Here is a 17,646-nt window from a genome sequence, read left to right on the forward strand (position 1 = left end):
TCCCGCTATTGAGAAGGCCCGATCCCTAGTGGATTTTAGACGGGCCTCCTTTGGCCCGGGGACTACCAACAGGTTTTGTGAACCCGAGCGCAGTACTCTCTGGGGAACGTGTGGGGAGAGACGGTCCCTAAGGTAGGCAGGTCCTAGGCCATATAGGGCTTTAAAGGTAATGACCAACACCTTGTACTGGACTCGGAATATTACTGGCAGCCAGTGCAGATCCCGGAGCCCCGGCCGAATGTGCTCCCGTCTTGGGAGCCCTAGTAGCAGCCGGGCAGCAGCCTTCTGCACTAACTGCAGCTTCCGGGTCCGGCACAAGGGTAGCCCCATGTAGAGGGCATTACAGTAGTCCAACCTCGAGGTGACCGTAGCATGGATCACTGTTGCTAGGTCGTCGCATTCCAGGAAGGGGGCCAGCTGCCTCGCCCGCCTAAGGTGAAAAAAAGCGGACTTGGCAGTGGCTGCTATCTGAGCCTCCATCGTCAGAGAAGGCTCCAATAGCACCCCCAGGCTCTTGACCCTGCCCGACGCTGTCAGCGGCGCGCCGTCAAAAACTGGCAGGGGGATTTCCCTTCCCGGGGCGCAGCGACCCAAGCAAAGGACCTCTGTCTTCGCCGGATTCAGCTTCAGTCCGCTCAGCCTAAGCCACCTAGCCACTGCCTGTAACGCCCGGTCCAGATTTTCTGGGGCGCAGGCGGGCCGGCCGTCCATAAGCAGATAGAGCTGGGTGTCATCAGCATATTGATGACAACCCAGCCCATACCCTCGGGCAATCTGGGCAAGGGAGCGCATATAGATGTTGAATAACATCAGGGAAAGTACCGCCCCTTGAGGCACCCCACAATCAAGCGTGTGTCTCTGGGACAGTTCCTCCCCAATCGCCACCCTTTGTCCCCGACCGTCAAGGAAAGAGGAAAGCCATTGCAAGGCCAGCCCCTGAATCCCTGCGTCGGCAAGGCGGCACGCCAGGAGCCGATGGTCGACCGTATCGAACGCTGCCGATAGGTCTAACAGCATCAGCACTGCCGAGCCGCTTTATGGCTATCTTGACCTGCCTGCTCGGCTTTGGAAAGAAGGTACCATGTTGATCTGCAGTAGAACAAGATGGGTCGCCATGTTTGCCTGTAGCAGCAGAAAAGAGCAGGCGTCCAGAAGCACCTTCTGGACTTAACACAATTTTTGGCAGGGGAGCAGCTTGGTAGGGTTGCCAAGTCCAATGCAAGAAATATGTGGGGACTTTGGGGGTGGAACCAGGAGACGTTAGGGGTGGAGCTAAGATCAAGGCTGTGACAAGCATAATTGAACTCCAAGGAAGTCCTGGCCATCACATTTAAAGGGACGGCACACCTTTTCAATTCCTTCCTTCCATAGGAAATAATGAAGGATAGGGGCACCTTCTTTTGAAACTTGGGGGGTATTTTGGGGAGAGGCACTAGATGCTATACTGAAAATTTGGTGCCTCTAACCCAAAAAGCAGCCCCCCCCCCCCGAGCCCCAGATACCCGCGGATCAATTCTCCATGATTTTCTATGGGAATAAATCTCCATAGGGAATAATAGAGTTCCCAGCAGACATTTCCCTCCCCTCCCCCCCGCCTTCTGACGACCCTCAAGCGGGGGGAGGGTCTCCAAACCAGGGGATCCCCTGCCTCCACCTGGGGATTGGCAACCCTAAGCTTTGGTGATCCGAAGGAGCGAGCGGTGACCCACGACAGACCCTCCCCTGCAGCCACAAATTTGTTACTCTTTAAGGTGTTGCTGGGCTTTCGCTCATTTCTGCTGCAATAGAGTGGAGTCCAGCATCTCTCTAGAGACCAGCAGGAGTTTCAGGGTGTCGGCTTCCGAGAATGAAAGCTCCCCTCATCAAGCACTGTCTGTCTGAGGTGCTGCTGGACTCAAGTCTAATATGCAGTCAGGATCTTTGCGTTCCTCCAGAAGGAATTTTGCCACTTGTCTCTCTCTTGGCCACAAGAACCAACTCCATGAACAAGGAAAACTGGCAAACTTTGGCCCCATCTAGAATATTCTGCTTTTCCTGCCCATTTACTCCTGCTCACTAAATTACCGAGTTGAGTAAATCATTAAAGTGGCACTTGGCTGCGAACCAAATCTGGCATCTGTCCGTCAAATGCACATTTCCTTGCTGAGGATTAAGGAAGGGAATTTTCCATTTTGTTCATGCTGGCTGGTCCTGGCTGCAATCCAGGCCTTGGAAGCACATGCCCAGGGGCAGTTTCCCCCCCACAGTGAGCTTGCCACAGTCATTGCCATTTCCTTTGACTCCTGCATCCTGTAAAACCATTAAGGGCATTTTTAACATTCAGAATAATGCTTAAAACTCTCTCTCAGCTTGACTTCGCGAATGAAGATTTAAGAAGGGTGCAGTAGTCCACGTCTGCTGCAGGCTCGCTGGTGGCTGACAAGACCAATGCGGGCAGGCAGATCCGGCCACAGTGGCTGCAGGGAAAAGTCTGATTTGGGGTTGGTGCTGTAGCAGTGCGATTCTCCCTCAATCTCTTTGTGGTTATTTTTTGACCGCAAGTAAGGATGCCCGTTGACCGTGGCTAGCCAACTGGGGTGGGGGAGACGAGCTTTGTTTAGGCCACCTTTTCTAGGCCCCTCTCCGTGCGGAGCAAGTAGTGCTGTCCCTAGATAAGGCTGCTTGGTCGTTCAGGGTGCTGCCGAAAAATGCTTTCGTCTCCGGGTTAGCATCAGGCGACCAATACCCTGAACCGCCTACATGCAGGATCGGGACTGCGGCTTCCAGTGGCACCTTCCACCTGCCGTTTCACCCCTCGCCCATCACTGCAGGACTTGGTGTGTTGTGGGTTGTGGATGTGGATATGCCCTTCAGGCCTGCGCAGAGGAATTTTTAGGTGAGGCACAGTGTGCGCGGTACTGGCTCCACCCTTTCACCTTGGGGTCATCTGCCATGGCCCAGTAAGCCGGGACGCCGGCAGCGAGTCCTCCAGGTGGTAGGTGTTACATTAACGAGCTCTATCTGCCCGGGTTTGATGTTAGAGTTTTCCTTTTCTAAAACTAAGTTGGTCTTAAAGGCGCAATCGACTCCTATTTTGTTCTACTACTTCAGACCAGCACAGCTGCCCACTTGGAGCCATAACCTGTGTTCCTGGGACTAGCAATGTGAGATTTAGCTTTTGCCAAGTGTCCTAACCTTCTGGAGTTCCTCAGTGGGAATTTTCCGTCTGTCAATAAACACAAAACAAAACAAAACAAAAAAGGCAGCAAATGTTCCTTATTCAAAGGAACATTTATATTTTTCCACGCACACACCAAGAAAGATTTGTTTATTTTAAAAAATTATACCCAAGGATAAAAGCAACAGGGCTTGTTTCCAAACGGCAGATTCCCCTTTAGGTAAAAATAAATCACACACACCCCCAGCTAGGAAGGCAATTCCCATCACCATGGCAAGGTAAAAAGAGGAGGTGCCAAAGCTATCAAGAGCACAACCTGTGGGTTAAGGCAAGGGATGCAAGAAAGGGCCCCCAGTCCCTTTAATGTTCTGCAGGCTTGCTCCTTAGGGCAGCTGCAGCTGCTGAACGGTTTTGGCAAGCTCTGGGAACTAAGCCAAGCAAGGCACCTACATGGCTTGCCTTTACCAGCTTCCTCCTAGGCATCTGCGTCAAACCGCCTTAATCTGGCTGGGAGCAGAAGGAGCTGCATCACAGTGCAACGGCTCTGATCTTAGGCACAAGTGGCCCTGCTTCTGTTACAGCATCACTCCCTTGAGAGTTCGCACTGCAGGCCCATGCACCCTGCCTTCTGTACACAGGATGTCCCTGAACAAAAGGGCAGCTTGCGGTAGGAAACTGTTCTCTCTTTGCTTGTTCAGGACGGGCAGCTTTCCTCAGGGGCTGTTCTGCCATTTCTAGGCTCCGTTCCTTCCCCTGCTCCAGCACAGTTGGTGGTGGCCAGTGGCTGAAGGCAGCTGCTGCATCCATCTCCTCCTGAGGAGGGCGTGGCTCATTAGCAGAGTCTCCTGTCCTTGGGTGGTGAGCAACAGGCTGAGGTAGTCCATGGAAGAGTCTACAGACAGGATGGCTACTGCAGAAAGAAGGGGAGGTGTGTGAGAGGCGCACACTACACGAAGGACACACAAATTTGGCCCTTCTGCTGCCATAAGAGGCTGCAGAGCTAAGAGCTGGAGCACCTGCTTCGCGTGCCAGGTTGAATCCTGGACCCAGCTCACACTGAGAAGTCGAACTCAAGCTTCCCTCAAACAGAGAAGAGGCCGCAACAGTCACCCTTTCGTGCAACACTTTTATGGTTGACAATGTTTTCCCATGTTGGGAACAATTTAGTTGACAAGCAGACCCTGATTTAAATCACCCCCTGGCAAATCTCATTGGCGGATACTGGGAAACAGGAGTGGGAGAGACCAAGGAGAGTTTCCACCAGAATGGACAGTCCATATGAAGCAGCTGGGAATGTGAATATGAAGCAGCTGGGGCCCATCCAGTCCAACGCTCTGTGTCACACAGTGGCCAAAAACCCAGGTGTCATCAGGAGGTCCACCAGTGGGGCCAGGACATTAGAAGCCCTCCCACTGATGCCCCTCCCAAGCACCAAGAATACAGAGCATCACTGCCCCAGACATAAGAACATAAGAGAAGCCATGTTGGATCAGGCCAATGGCCCCTCCAGTCCAACACCCTGTGTCACATAAGAGAAGCCATGTTGGATCAGGCCAGTGGCCCCTCCAGTCCAACACCCTGTGTCACACAGTGGCCAAAAAACCAGGTGCCATCAGGAGGTCCATCAGTGGAGCCAGGACACTAGAAGCCCTCGCACTGTTGTCCCCCACAAGATGAAGATGAAGAAGATATTGGATTTATATCCCGCCCTCCACTCCGAAGAGTCTCAGAGCGGCTCACAATCTCCTTTCCCTTCCTCCCCCACAACAGACCCCCTGTGAGGTGGGCGGGGCTGGAGAGGGCTCTCACAGCAGCTGCCCTTTCAAGGACAACTCCAGCCAGAGCTATGGCTGACCCAAGGCCATGCTAGCAGGTGCAAGTGGAGGAGTGGGGAATCAAACCTGGTTCTCCCAGATAAGAGTCCGCTCACTTAACCACTGCACCAAACTGGCTCTCTTACAAACACCCTGTGGGGTGGGTGGGGCTGAGAGAGCGCTCACAGCAGCTACCCTTTCAAGGACAATTCCTGCCAGAGCTATGGCTGACCCAAGGCCATGCTAGCAGGTGCAAGTGGAGGAGTGGGGAATCAAACCCGGTTCTCCCAGATAAGAGTCCGCACACTTAATCACTACACCAAACTGGCTCTCCACACCAAACTGGCTCTCCAGTATTCTTGGTGCTCACAAGCACCAAGAATACCGAGCATCACTGCCCCAAATGGAGAGTTCCACCTATACCCTGTGGCTAATAACCATGTATGCATGTAGTTGCCACCACCTGTGTGAAGGTGTACTTTCTTTTATCCATTCTAACCCAACTGCTCAGCAATTTCATTGAATGTCCACAAGTTCTTGTATCGTGAGAAAAGGAGAAAAATCCTTCTTTCTCTACCTTCTCTATCCCAGGCATAATCTTGTCAACCAGGTGTCAGGCCTGACAATGGCTGCCAGAATAGTTTGTTCCCAACTTGGGAAGACTTTGGTTATGTCTGATTAAGAAATGGCACACGGAGGACTTGCAACTAGCAGGAACTAATAACCTGATAGGTATCACGGTTGAAATTGTAGCCTTCAGCTTAACTGGAAAACAGTGGGCTTAATGTATATTTATTGGAACAAATATGAGGACTGGAAGAACCTCATATTTTGATATGTCAAAAGTATTAAATACTTTTATGTATTTATTATTTTCTTTCCATAAACATGTTTTTAGATAAACCACTCCCTGTTGGCGCGCCTTCATTTTGAGCAATTGTGGCTGAGGCAGCTGCATTTTAGCGTGCGACTGAAAACACTGCAGGGGCACCAGAAGGAGACCTGCAGGAGTCATCACAGTAGGAGGCTGCCAGCCTCAAGCCTCTCACAGGGCTCTGCAACTGGGCCCAGCAGCCAATCATCACTTTCCCCAGCAAGGCTGTGTGCCTAGTCCCAGCTTCGCTTGCAAATGCTTCCCAGCTGACTGTATGGTGTGTGCGTGAACTCCCTATCTGGTTTAGGTCATCCTTGTGGGGACTGAACAAGTTTTGGAAAGCCACAGCTGTAAAGGATACCTGTTGTTCAGCATTCTCTCCCTAGAAAGCCTGATGATTTCACAAGATCAGGGTGATTTATGTGCATATAATTTGGTCAGATTTTATAAGAAAACCTAATGAAGGCAGTAGAACACGGCACTTGATCCCGAAAGATTCTACAAACCCTAATGATGTTACCAGCCGTGAAAGCCTGAAATCTTTGATATCTCCCTTTAGCTCTCTTAAAGAAAATCCAGCATGTAGCTTTTCCTTAAGTTTGAAAGTCCCCAGTTTTAATTGGAAGGGAAACAGCAGCCAGTTATGCAAAGCTGATCAATGGTAGTGTTGAAAATCATCAGCGGGTCATACTTACCCACCCCCAAAAGGCCTCCAGGTACCTTCTGCTTTGGGGAATGGTCAGGGTAGGAGGGAGTGGGGGGGGGGAGAGGGACAGTTTTCGAGAGCCTCCAGTACGTTTACAGGAGCAAGAGCACAAAGAAGCTGTGCTCTGAGCTCTTGAGGCTGGATCATTTTGGGCACTTCCATTCGCTGTTGAAACAGCATGAGATTCTGGAAAGTAGAGCTGGCCTTGTGTCATGGACATCCTGCTTAGAATGACTCTGCCTAGCTCCTTGCTCAGGAGGGATAAGGTCCTCCACTGCCCACTAACCACAGCATCTACGTGGGTTGCTTACATGGTGCTAGAGTCAAAATGAGCCTTCTTGCAAAGGGTAGATGGAATCCATAAGTGGCACAACTTGTCTCTGCTTGATCAGCCTCCTCGGGGCACAATGCCACCACCTTTCCTCCCAGGCCCAGGCCTGTCAGAAGAGGTTCCCTCTCTAGCTTGCCAGCAGAGGCAGACTTGGCCTCTTGCCACAGGCTCAGGTACGATAAGCCGAAGAACACTCTCCAGCGGGGAGTAAGCCCCACTGGACAAAACGGGGCCTCCTCCTGAGTAGATGCGTTTAGGCTTGCTCCCACAGCCACCCAGTGACCCCAGCAGTCATGTCTCACCAGGCATCCCACGTCACTGGCAAAGGTCACTCCCTTGCTTGGCCGCTGCTCCTGGGAGAGGCCGCTGCTCCCTCCGCTGACCGAATTCCTCCTCATGATCCCTGCAGGGGAGTCAAAGCAGAGGGTCACCAGCCAAAATGCACAAGGCAGCTGACCTCACTCGAGGACCTCTGCTGTTAACTAAATGCAGCATTTCTAGATGTCACATTTCCAGATATCCGTCACACAATGTTTTGAAAGCAGCTACTGAAGACCCCGTAAAAAGTCTGCCATGAAAACATCTTGATGCGACATCACCCCAGAGTTGGAAGCGACTGGTGCCTGCACACCAACCTACTCATGATGTACGCAGAGGACAGAACGCTTCCATTATCGGCACCCAATACGGGCCTTGAGCCAGTAAGAATTTTTACTTGCTCTGATCTGCACTGAAGTTATAGAAAGGCTATTTTTTTTTTGATTAATCAATACCTTTAAGATTATCAATATATTTAACATAGCAAGTATTGTGTTTTCTTAAATAATGTCCCACATACGATCAGTCTTTGATACATATACAGATCTATTCTATTGCTATATCTTTCTGAAATATTCTTAGAACGTATTGTCTGCCTTTTGTGATTACAGTTTGATTATGGTAACTATATCAAGATAAGATTTCAGGTTTTCACGGCTGGTAACATCATTTGGGACAACCAGCACATTCCACAGAACAATCAGCACAGTCAACAACCATCTTCCTTATCTTCACACCCCTTCCAACCCTCCCAGCAATTAACACAGAACAATGGTCAAATTCAACAGCCAGTTTCCTTATTACTACCCTTCCAGGAAGCCCCACGAAACAATGGGCACATCCACAAACCTATTGCCCTTTCACCACACCCCCTCCAGCCTAGAAATAGCAGCTCTCCAGCAGCCCTGGCCTCACTCAATGCACAGCAGCCAAGAAGGTCAGAATGCCTGCTCCGGCTGCAACGCCACTGAGGATGTTCTCCGCAGCTGAGAACAAAACGTCTGGAAGAAAAACTTTCTCCAGTAGAACACGGCACTCGAGTCTGAAAGATTCTACAAACCCTATATCAAGATATATCAATATTCCAAATAAATATGAGATTAGTTTAAATTTTCGATATTTGATAGCTAAAGCTAATGTGAATGTTAAACAACTTCTATGCCTTAGTGACGAGTTTCAGGGCTTTTTTTGAGCAGGAAGGCAGTTCCAGTTGGCTTGGCATCAGGAGGTGTGGCCTAATATGCAAATAAGTTCCTGCTGGGGTTTTCTGCGTGACACAATGGTGCCACCAGGGGGTGTGGCCTACTACGCAAATGAGTTCCTGCTGGGCTTTTTCTACAAAAAAAGCCCTGACTAGTTTATATCATATATAAAGATTATTAAATATCTGTTGATTGAGAGGAAAAATATTTTTTGAATATTATAAATATGTTCTATGCATGTATTTTAAATACTTTTATGTCCACTGTATTGCTGATCATCCTGTTATGTATATGTTAAGTCTTTTTATCAAATTCTCCTTTCCCTGCCCCTATTTTATTCTGGGTCTTGGGCCACATCTTGACTCTCCAAGGCTTGCATGTGATCTCACAAACGGTTATTAGGAAGAGTGAGGCCAGCGTGAGGAAGCGAGAGGTCCCAGCCACCTGCACAACCCACACATGCCGAACACTTTTCCCAAGGCATGGATGTATCCAGAATGCACAGAGGGAGAGGGGGGGATTTCTGTGCCTCAAAAGCTTGTTTTCTGGAGCTGTGTAAGGCTGATCACTTTCCCAGCTTTTCTAACATTTGTAATTACAACTTCAGCCCAATGAGTCTGGCTTTCAAAGTGGCATGCCTTCACTCAACGCACAGCAGCCAAGAAGGTCAGAGCGCCTGCTCCGGCTGCAACGCCACTGAGGATGTTCTCCGCAGCCGAGAACGAAACGTCTGGAAGGAAAACTTTCTCCAGTAGAACACGGCACTTGAGCCCGAAAGATTCTACAAACCCTAATGAGGCATGCCTTCCGTCACACACCAACTGCAGGATGCAGCTTTCACTTGGCATAGGATGGGGGGGGTATGGAAGCGGCTCACCTTGGGGCTGCCCCATGTCCAGACGCTGCAGACTACTGCGCCGTGAGAAGGGGCTGAAGCTGCTCTTGGAGAAACGGCGCTGGCGGCTGGAGAGCATGGCAGCAGGGGACATGATGCCAGGAGGCGGCACCTTGCCCAGGCGGGCATAGAGTTCCTCAATCTCTTGCTTCTGCTGGGCCTGGAGCATCTCTACTTCAGACAGGTGCCTGAGCAGAAGTGAGAGAAGGAAGAAAGCAGACATCAGTCGGGGTGGTCACGGAGCAGTGGGGAAGGGGGTCCTCGCCCTCCACTCACTTCTGGCGCAAGAGCTGCAACTCCTCCCAGACGTCGTCGTCTTCAGCACTGTCTGTGTCGTCGCTGCTTGGATAAGAGGTGCTGTACAGATAGTTCACCCAGACGTGGGAGCCAGAATGGACCTCTCCTTCCCCTTCTCCTTCTGCCACCGGTGTGGTGCCCTCTTCTGCTTCCTGGACCAGCGTGCTGCCTGGAGACTCACTGTCCGACTCTGAGGCACAAGAGGAGTTGGGCCCGTCGCCCTTCAAGGGGATATCAGCAGCCACATCCTGTGTTGGTGTCACGCGGAAGCGGCCCAGAATCTGCGGCTTGCGCTCTGGAGTTTGAGGAGAGCAGATGGGCAGATTCATTGTGGGGAAGGGAGATGCGATCCCATAGAACAATTGCTTTCCTTAGGCTTGCTATAATTTCAAAATAAATCTTCAACACATCTCCTACTGCATTTACCAGGAGCAAAAACTGTCTTGCTATCTATGTGGATTTTTAACGTGAAGCCCCTGGAAGACGTGAGACAGACTGCTGCCTGCAGTCCCCACATGTGAGCTGGCCGTTCGCCCTACCTAAGAGCTCTGTTACCATTTGGCATTTTCTGGGGAACAGGAAAGGCCGCAGCCACACATCCTCCTGACCCGCCTCACCTTCACTGATGGGGGAGAGCCGGGCAAGAGGGGAGGTGGGGGCAGGAGAATCCGACCCAAGCTGGGAGCAGGGAGAGGAAGGTGCCTGTTGAGAGAGAGAGAGAGAGAGAGTGAGGGATCAGGGCACTCATACCTTGCTATGCCCTCTTCTGACTGCTTGACCCCTGCCCCAGTGCCCCCCCAGGACAGCAGACGGTCCCTGGGCAGCAGACTGGGAACAGGCTGAGGGCCTCTTGAGAGCCAGGCGCTCCCAGTCAGTTTGTGGATGAGGCTCAGGAACCAGAATGAAGAGATGCATCTACAGGATGTCCCCCCCGCCCCCGCCTGCCCATAGGCCAGTCAATAGCTTCAGATTACCGATGGAGATGTTCAGAGGCAAGCACGTTTCATTTCAGTTGCATTCTTAACAAGCAAATGTCGTGTACAGCCATAACCTCAGAGGCGCTCACGAGTGTGCCACCGAGTTCCACCTTCTGGGGTTTTCAAGGTGAGAGAGAGGTCATGGAGGTGTGCCATTGCCTTCCATTCCTCCCTCTTAGCTTCCAGATTCAGACAAGGTTAGGCTGGTCTGGGCTAGTAGAGCCGCTACCACAAGCAACCCACTAGATTAAAAACCTTGTTGAGGGGGGAGGACAAGACGCTTCTCTCCTGAAGAGGCAGCAGCATCAACTTTTCAGGCACCAGCTTAAAAGATTTTAAAGTTCTAATATCAGAGGGAGGTTTTAGGATCCCCCAAACCTTTAGAAGCCTTTATTCTCATCTCTGTTGTAGAGATGCAGGAATGAGGGTGACGGCGCTTCCCCACAGCCAGCCAAGCAGTTGCTGACTGCAGAGAAACTTAAATCCTGTCCAAGCTCAGACACCTGGTCCCAATGGCCAGCAAGCAGACCAGCCCGGGAGACCCAATCTAATGGCAGAGCACCAACTCCCATTCCTGTGAATTGGCAACTGCTCTTTCCAAGTAGTCCGAGCCTGGGCAGCAGTCTCTGCACCTGCTCTGTCTGTCCCACCCACTACCCACAGGTGGAAATACCTCCTTTCCAGGCTGGCTTACCAGGCAGTTGTCAGGACTCTCCAAGGCTGAGGTTCTGGAGGGCAGCGGAGATGCCTGTGACCCAAAGAGCTTGTTGACTAGCTGGGCTGGTTTAGTGGGAGGGGGCACCTCTGGGTAGATGAAATGGGCAGTGGCCTGGCTGGGTGGGCAAAGCCCCGGGGACTGTGAGACAGGGGAGGTGTAGACAGGGCCCGTCTGGGCAGGGGCTCCAGAAACAGCTGGGAGAAGCGACTGGGCCACGCTCATTGCAGCTAGGGAGAAGACATTGGCAAGAGAGAACAGGGATGGGGAGGGGGAAGGAGAGGAGGTCCAGAGGGGGATAAGGGGGGGCTGCCCAACAGATGGGACAGTAGGTGATGGGAGGGACAAGGGAGGAAGGAGGGCGCTTGGTGGGGAGGCTGGTTGGGACACTGGGAGCAGGTAGCAAGGAATCGTTGGCATCCTGGGGTAAGAGGACCAGGTCTGTGCAGCTATGTCAGGGACACCTGCAAAAAGAAATGCAAAGTCCTAGATGAATGAATGCCCAGCTGGAAAGTGGGCAGGAAGGGAGGCTGAATCTCTCTGGCCCTATGGCAAAATGCATCCCCTGCCACACAGCTAAATCTGCACCCCAACTATATATTTTGTGTGCTGCAGCAGAATAAAAACTCTGCTACCAAATAATGCATATCCGGCATATTTGTGTGGAAGTATGTGAATGATCTCATACTAATTAAAATAATACATTCTGCTCCCGGAATTCTCAATTTTTTCAGTAACATGGACTATTTGGTAAAGAAAGAAGGGTACAGAAGGATGGATCAAGATGGATGGGGAACTACAGAATCCACTGAAATCCTTCCCCAGTGCAGGCTAAGCCACTGTTAACATGACCCAACCATTTGATTTCTGAGCTTAATACGCAGTTCTGTGCAGTTATTTCTATCTGTTCATTTCAGTCATCTTAGACTGGAGTAATTCTGCATAGGACCGTTCTGTTCGCCAGGCTCTATATATTTTCAAAAGTTTCTCCAACCCATGTGGACCAAACAAACAAGTGTAAACCCATATGGACAATTCCCCCCCCCCAACATGAACATTTGAGGATGTCAGAATCTGTAGATGTGCCAAACACACATCTCCCTGAAACCAGCAGTTTGCAATGTGCCATCAGCTGTCCTGGCCCCTGGATTCGGCAATTACAAAACATCAAAGTTCCACAGACTAGCAGGAGAGATCAAAGAGAATCCATTTCTAATTCCTGCCCTGCTGGGCCCTTTCTTCTGAATGGGAATTGCTCACTTCTAACCTTTGGGTGGCAACGAAAGCAGAGGAAACCCCAAGGCCTCCGTGCTTGTTGGGCTGAAGAGCTCATTCTCAGTCAGGGACCCCACCAACGATGCCTGACCAAGGGGTGAGATGGACTGGCCAGGGCTCGAGCAGCTCAGATCTGAAATAAAGGAAGCATCAAGTCTTGGGATGTAATTTCACAATTTCTTCTTGCAAATCAGGCATCTTTTCCAGGATTACCAGAACCATTTCTAGATTAAGCACCTCCTGATGTTACGTGGCCCCCTTTCATACACCTGCCTTCTAAGTAGTTTCTGAAGAAACTGCAGTTCTTTGAATGTGTGATTCAGCTCTAATATGGAATGCTCAATACCCACTAAAACACTGGGGGGAATGCACCCTTCTATCTCATTCTATCAACATGACATGACTATTTTTTTTAAAGTAAAAGTCAAAACTATGGCAAACATGCAAAAACAATACATCATAAAATACAACAGCAAGAAGACAAATCTCATTTAGCCCAAAGGACAATCCCCAGGCATCAGCAACTGGAGTTTGCTTCTGTTCTGATTATACTGTGGCACAAAAGCCACTTCAGCAACTAACATTCATAAGCACAAGGACTCACAATAATGGGTTTAAATTATGGATGGAATAGTACCAGTTGGGTATTAGGAAAAGAGTTTTTACAGTGAAGGTTGTTCAACAGTGGAATCAGTCGCCGAGGGAGGTGGTGAGCTCTCCCTCACTCGCAATCAGCTACACAGGGATGCTCCAGGCCAGGCGTGGGGAACATCTGGCCCATGGGCCGTTTTCCCTTGGTCTGTCCCACAGGGATTGCAGGGCTAAGCTGCACTGGGACCTCCTGCAGGGCTGAGCAATGCTGCGGCCTCCCCGAGGCCAGTTGGCCAGCAGGGATTGTGGGGCCCAGTTGCACTACACGGTGGCCTCCCCAAGACCTGGCTGGCTGGCCATGATCACTGCAGGGCGTAGAAGAGTCACTGTGGCAGTTCAGGTAAGTTTCCCCCTTATTTCTTTATTTCCCTTTCTTTCTATTCCCCACATTTCTTTGTTTCCCTTTATTTCCATTTCTTCCCCGCATTTCTTTATTTCCCTTTCTTTACTGTCATTAGGTACCAGCAATAAATAAGCTTGTACTGAGCTTCTCTTGAAGAAGAGCTAAGGGAACAATCTCTAATTATACTTTTAATCCAAGTATTTCGAAGATGGCAAACCCATAGTTCATAATTCAGCTGAACTGAATGTATCTCCTTGGTAGTATGTGTTTGTATGTGTTCTATTGTTACGTATACACACATTTTAAATGCTGTTTTAATGTTTAAATGTTTTAATGCATGATGTCTGCTACCCTGGGGACACTATTTGGGTGGAAAGGCAGCATGTAAGTGTTTTAAATAAGAAATCAGTTTTAATGGGACAAACTACTGGATTGTTTTAATATGATTAGGGTTTGTACAATCTTTCGGGCTCAAGTGCCGTGTTCTACTGGAGAAAGTTTTTCTTCCAGACGTTTCGTTCTCAGCTGCAGAGAACATCATCAGTGGCGTTGCAGCCGGAGCAGGCGCTCTGACCTTGACTGCTGTGCATTGAGTGAGGCCAGGGCTGCTGGAGAGCTGCTGTTTCTAGGCTGGAGGGGGTGTGGTGAGAGGGCAATTGGTTTGTGGATGTGCCCATTGTTTGGTGGGGCTTCCTGGAAGGGTAGTGATAAGGAAACTGGCTGTTGAATGTGGCCATTGTTCTGTGTTAATTGCTGGGAGGGTTGGAAGGGGTGTGAAGATAAGGAAGATGGTTGTTGACTGTGCTGATTGTTCTGTGGAATTTGCTGGTTGTTCTGAGACTTTCTGCAATTTATAGTCTGTAGGGTGTGTTGCAGAGCTGGGTACCAAGATTGGTGGATTTGTTTTAATATGAGTGGAGAAAATGCCAGGTGCAGTTTTGTCCTCAGTGTGGAGAAACCATCAGGAACTTTATTCCAAGATGCAATAAACAACCCAGCAGGAATAAAATAGACATAAAGGAATATGTATTTTTTCATTCTCCCTCCTGCCTGTTTTCTTTGGCAAGTTTTATTTCTGTTCTTTCAAACTATTTTTACATTAGCTACCATTTTATGTCATTTACTGGCAACTCGTACAAAATAAGAAATGAGTTTTAATGGCACAAACTTCTGGATTGTATTAATATGAGTGGAGAAAATGACAGCTGCAGTTCTGTCCCAAGTGTGGAGAAACCATTTTTTTTTGTAGCAGGAACTCTTTTGTATATTAGGCTACATCAGAGAGTGTAGCCTAATATGCAAAGGAGTTCCTGCCACAAAAAAAGCCCTGGAAGCGACAAAACTGAACCAGAGTGGTCATAAAATACAGGGAGATCCCTACTGTAAAACTATCATCATTCCATTTCCAGATAAGCAGCTGCATGCAGTCTTGGAAAAGAACATATGAATGTTGGGATAGGGTCAGGTTGTGGGGCTACATACCACTCAAAGAGGAGGATGAGGAGATGGAACGCGAAAGCCCTTGTAGCTGGCTCTGAAAGGAGACAAGGAGGTTGTTTTGGTTGGTATTCAGAGAATGGAGAAGCCACAACTGCCTCCTCCAACCCCACAGTGGCGAGAGCCTGAAATCTCAAAAACAATCTGAACATGCAAAGTGCTTTTCCTTTCTAGGGGGAGATCATAACTACTCCCATCCCTCCGATTCCCCCACTCGAGGCATGTGACTTCCTGGCCATCTTTCTTTTATTTAAAGCCTCTGTTGACAGGAAAGGAGGAGAGGCAGAAGAAGATGATGATATTGGATTTATATCCCGCCCTCCTCCGAAGAGTCTCAGAGCGGCTCACCATCTCCTTTCCCTTCCTCCCCCACAACAGACACCCTGTGAGGTGGGTGGAGCTGGAGAGGTCTCTCACAGCAGCTGTCCTTTCAAGGACAACTCCTGAGAGAGCTATGGCTGACCTGAGGCCATGCTAGCAGGTGCAAGTGGAGGAGTGGGGAATCAAACCCGGTTCTCCCAGATAAGAGTCTGCACACTTAACCACTATACCAAACTGGCTCTGGCAGTGAAGGAAAGAGAAGGCATTGGGAGAGTTGGGTTCCTCTTGGTTGGTGGGGGCACGGAAAGGCCTCTTTTAAAAATCCCTGCACTTCTGGCTCCCAAAAGGGATCCCAGCTGGGATTCCTTGCGACCACTGAAGGGCAGAGCGTTTGCCAGCTGTGTCACTCACATCACCCAGGAGAGGAGAGGAGAGGCCCTGCATCTCTCGGCTGCCCACAGCCTCCTGGGCTTTGCTCTTCCCATCTTTGTGCAGGAGGGTCTCCACATGTTGGACGATGTCATGGATTCGTCGGATGAATCCATCCTGCTCTGATTTCAGGATAAACTCCTTGGCAACCTGGGGGTGACAGGAATGGAGTGTACATATGTTGGGGGGAAGAGTCAAAACAGAACTGGGGTCCACTTCTGCCGCAGCCCCTCACCTCTTCCCCAACCCTCACAGGCTTACCATGACAGCGGCAATCTCCTCGGCACTGTCCCCATCCAGGTCAAACTTAAAGGTGACTGGGGTCCACTTCTGCCGCAGCCCCTCACCTCTTCCCCAACCCTCACAGGCTTACCATGACAGCGGCAATCTCCTCGGCACTGTCCCCATCCAGGTCAAACTTAAAGGTGACCATCTTGCTGTTGTAAGTTTGGAGTTGGCACTCAACCACACGATCGTTTTGGTTTGAGAACTGCACACAGGAAAGAGTTGAAATTAGGGTGGCAAGTGGACAGGTGACTCAACTTGGCTGAATCAGCAGCAAAAGATAAGTAAAGACATCAGGATTTGGGACTCCTGAAGGGCATACAGCCACAAAGATGGAACTCTCTTCCATTAATCCAGTGGATGAACAGAGAGGACCTTTCATTAAAATATTTATTATTTATTTACTTCATTTATACCTTGCTTTCCCTCCCAATGGAGGCTCAAAGCGGTTTTCATTGTTCTCTTCTTCATTTTATCCTCCAACAGGTTAGGCTGAGAGAGACCGACTACAAGGCACAAGGGGTCACCCACCAAGGCCTTTCAGGGCAGAGGGGGGATTCGAACTTGGATCTCCCAGATCCTAGTCTGATACTCTAACCACTCCACAACACTGAGTCTCCAGAGGTAGCCAATGATTTGTCTTGAAGCCTAAAAATATTATGGCTCTCCTTTAAAAGCAATTATTACAGAAGTAACAGAACTTGTTTAAAGCATACGTTTATATTCTAAAAGCAGGGTTTTCCACAGAACTAATGAGTCTTGAACTTGTTTTGTTTTAAAGTCTTCCCTCCACCCCAGTTCAAGCGATATGCTCTAACAGGGAATATTCTATATCCTTAAGCATCGTGCAAAAAAACAATCTTTGTGACAGCCTTTCCTTTTAACATCAAGAGTTCGTTCAACTTGTCGGCTGCCCAAATCTGAACAGCTGCCTCATGCTTAAATGAAAGTCATTCACCTAATTCAAAGAAACCCGACCCTTGGATAGCCCTCGTCTCCTCAGGAGCCCACAGAGATGATTCATATGAAGGGGAGGGACGGTGGCTCAGTGGTAGAGCATCTGCTTGGGAAGCAGAAGGTCCCAGGTTCAATCCCTGGCATCTCCAAAAAAGGGTCCAGGCAAATAGGTGTGAAAAACCTCAGCTTGAGACCCTGGAGAGCCGCTGCCAGTCTGAGAAGACAATACTGACTTCGATGGACCAAGGGTCTGATTCAGTATAAGGCAGCTTCATATGTTCATCAGTTCCCACTAATTAGGGCTCATGTGAGCGTGTGCGCAGAAACCACAAAGCTGTCGCAACATGGAGGGCACTCACATTTGTGATGCGTAAGCGAGAACGAGCACGTCGTCTCAGCAGCCTCCCAGACCCCCGTTTGACCGAAGGCTTCATCACTCTGCATTCTCCAGCAGACAGACCTTCACAGCCGTCACTCAATCCAGATGCCACATCTGATGGGTAGCTGTTTCAAAGGCATCAGAGCATTACGAACAGAAGGAGAGCCCTGCTGTACACAGACCTGTTTCAGAGTGGCCAACCAGTTGCCCTTCAGGGCCACCA

At 49.7% G+C, this 17,646-nt stretch overlaps 1 protein-coding gene across 1 annotated transcript in view; it reads right to left on the bottom strand.

The window, feature by feature from the left end:
- Window positions 1-3,276: 3,276 nt before the first annotated feature.
- The window catches only part of WNK4 (WNK lysine deficient protein kinase 4), a 51,706-nt gene continuing 37,336 nt past the window's right edge, over window positions 3,277-17,646 (bottom strand). The window contains exons 10-21 of the mRNA XM_060255277.1: window positions 17,404-17,548; window positions 16,176-16,292; window positions 15,705-15,952; window positions 15,038-15,177; window positions 12,554-12,694; window positions 11,266-11,750; window positions 11,204-11,206; window positions 10,212-10,296; window positions 9,574-9,889; window positions 9,280-9,485; window positions 7,185-7,285; window positions 3,277-4,067 (exon numbers count right to left, since the gene is read on the bottom strand). Coding sequence (XP_060111260.1) covers window positions 4,065-4,067; window positions 7,185-7,285; window positions 9,280-9,485; window positions 9,574-9,889; window positions 10,212-10,296; window positions 11,204-11,206; window positions 11,266-11,750; window positions 12,554-12,694; window positions 15,038-15,177; window positions 15,705-15,952; window positions 16,176-16,292; window positions 17,404-17,548 — 1,990 coding nt within the window. The 3' untranslated portion in view covers window positions 3,277-4,064. The remainder of the gene's footprint in view (window positions 4,068-7,184; window positions 7,286-9,279; window positions 9,486-9,573; window positions 9,890-10,211; window positions 10,297-11,203; window positions 11,207-11,265; window positions 11,751-12,553; window positions 12,695-15,037; window positions 15,178-15,704; window positions 15,953-16,175; window positions 16,293-17,403; window positions 17,549-17,646) is intronic.

Source organism: Heteronotia binoei, chromosome 15 (genome assembly GCF_032191835.1).
Source record: "Heteronotia binoei isolate CCM8104 ecotype False Entrance Well chromosome 15, APGP_CSIRO_Hbin_v1, whole genome shotgun sequence".
Classification (NCBI taxonomy): domain Eukaryota; kingdom Metazoa; phylum Chordata; class Lepidosauria; order Squamata; family Gekkonidae; genus Heteronotia; species Heteronotia binoei.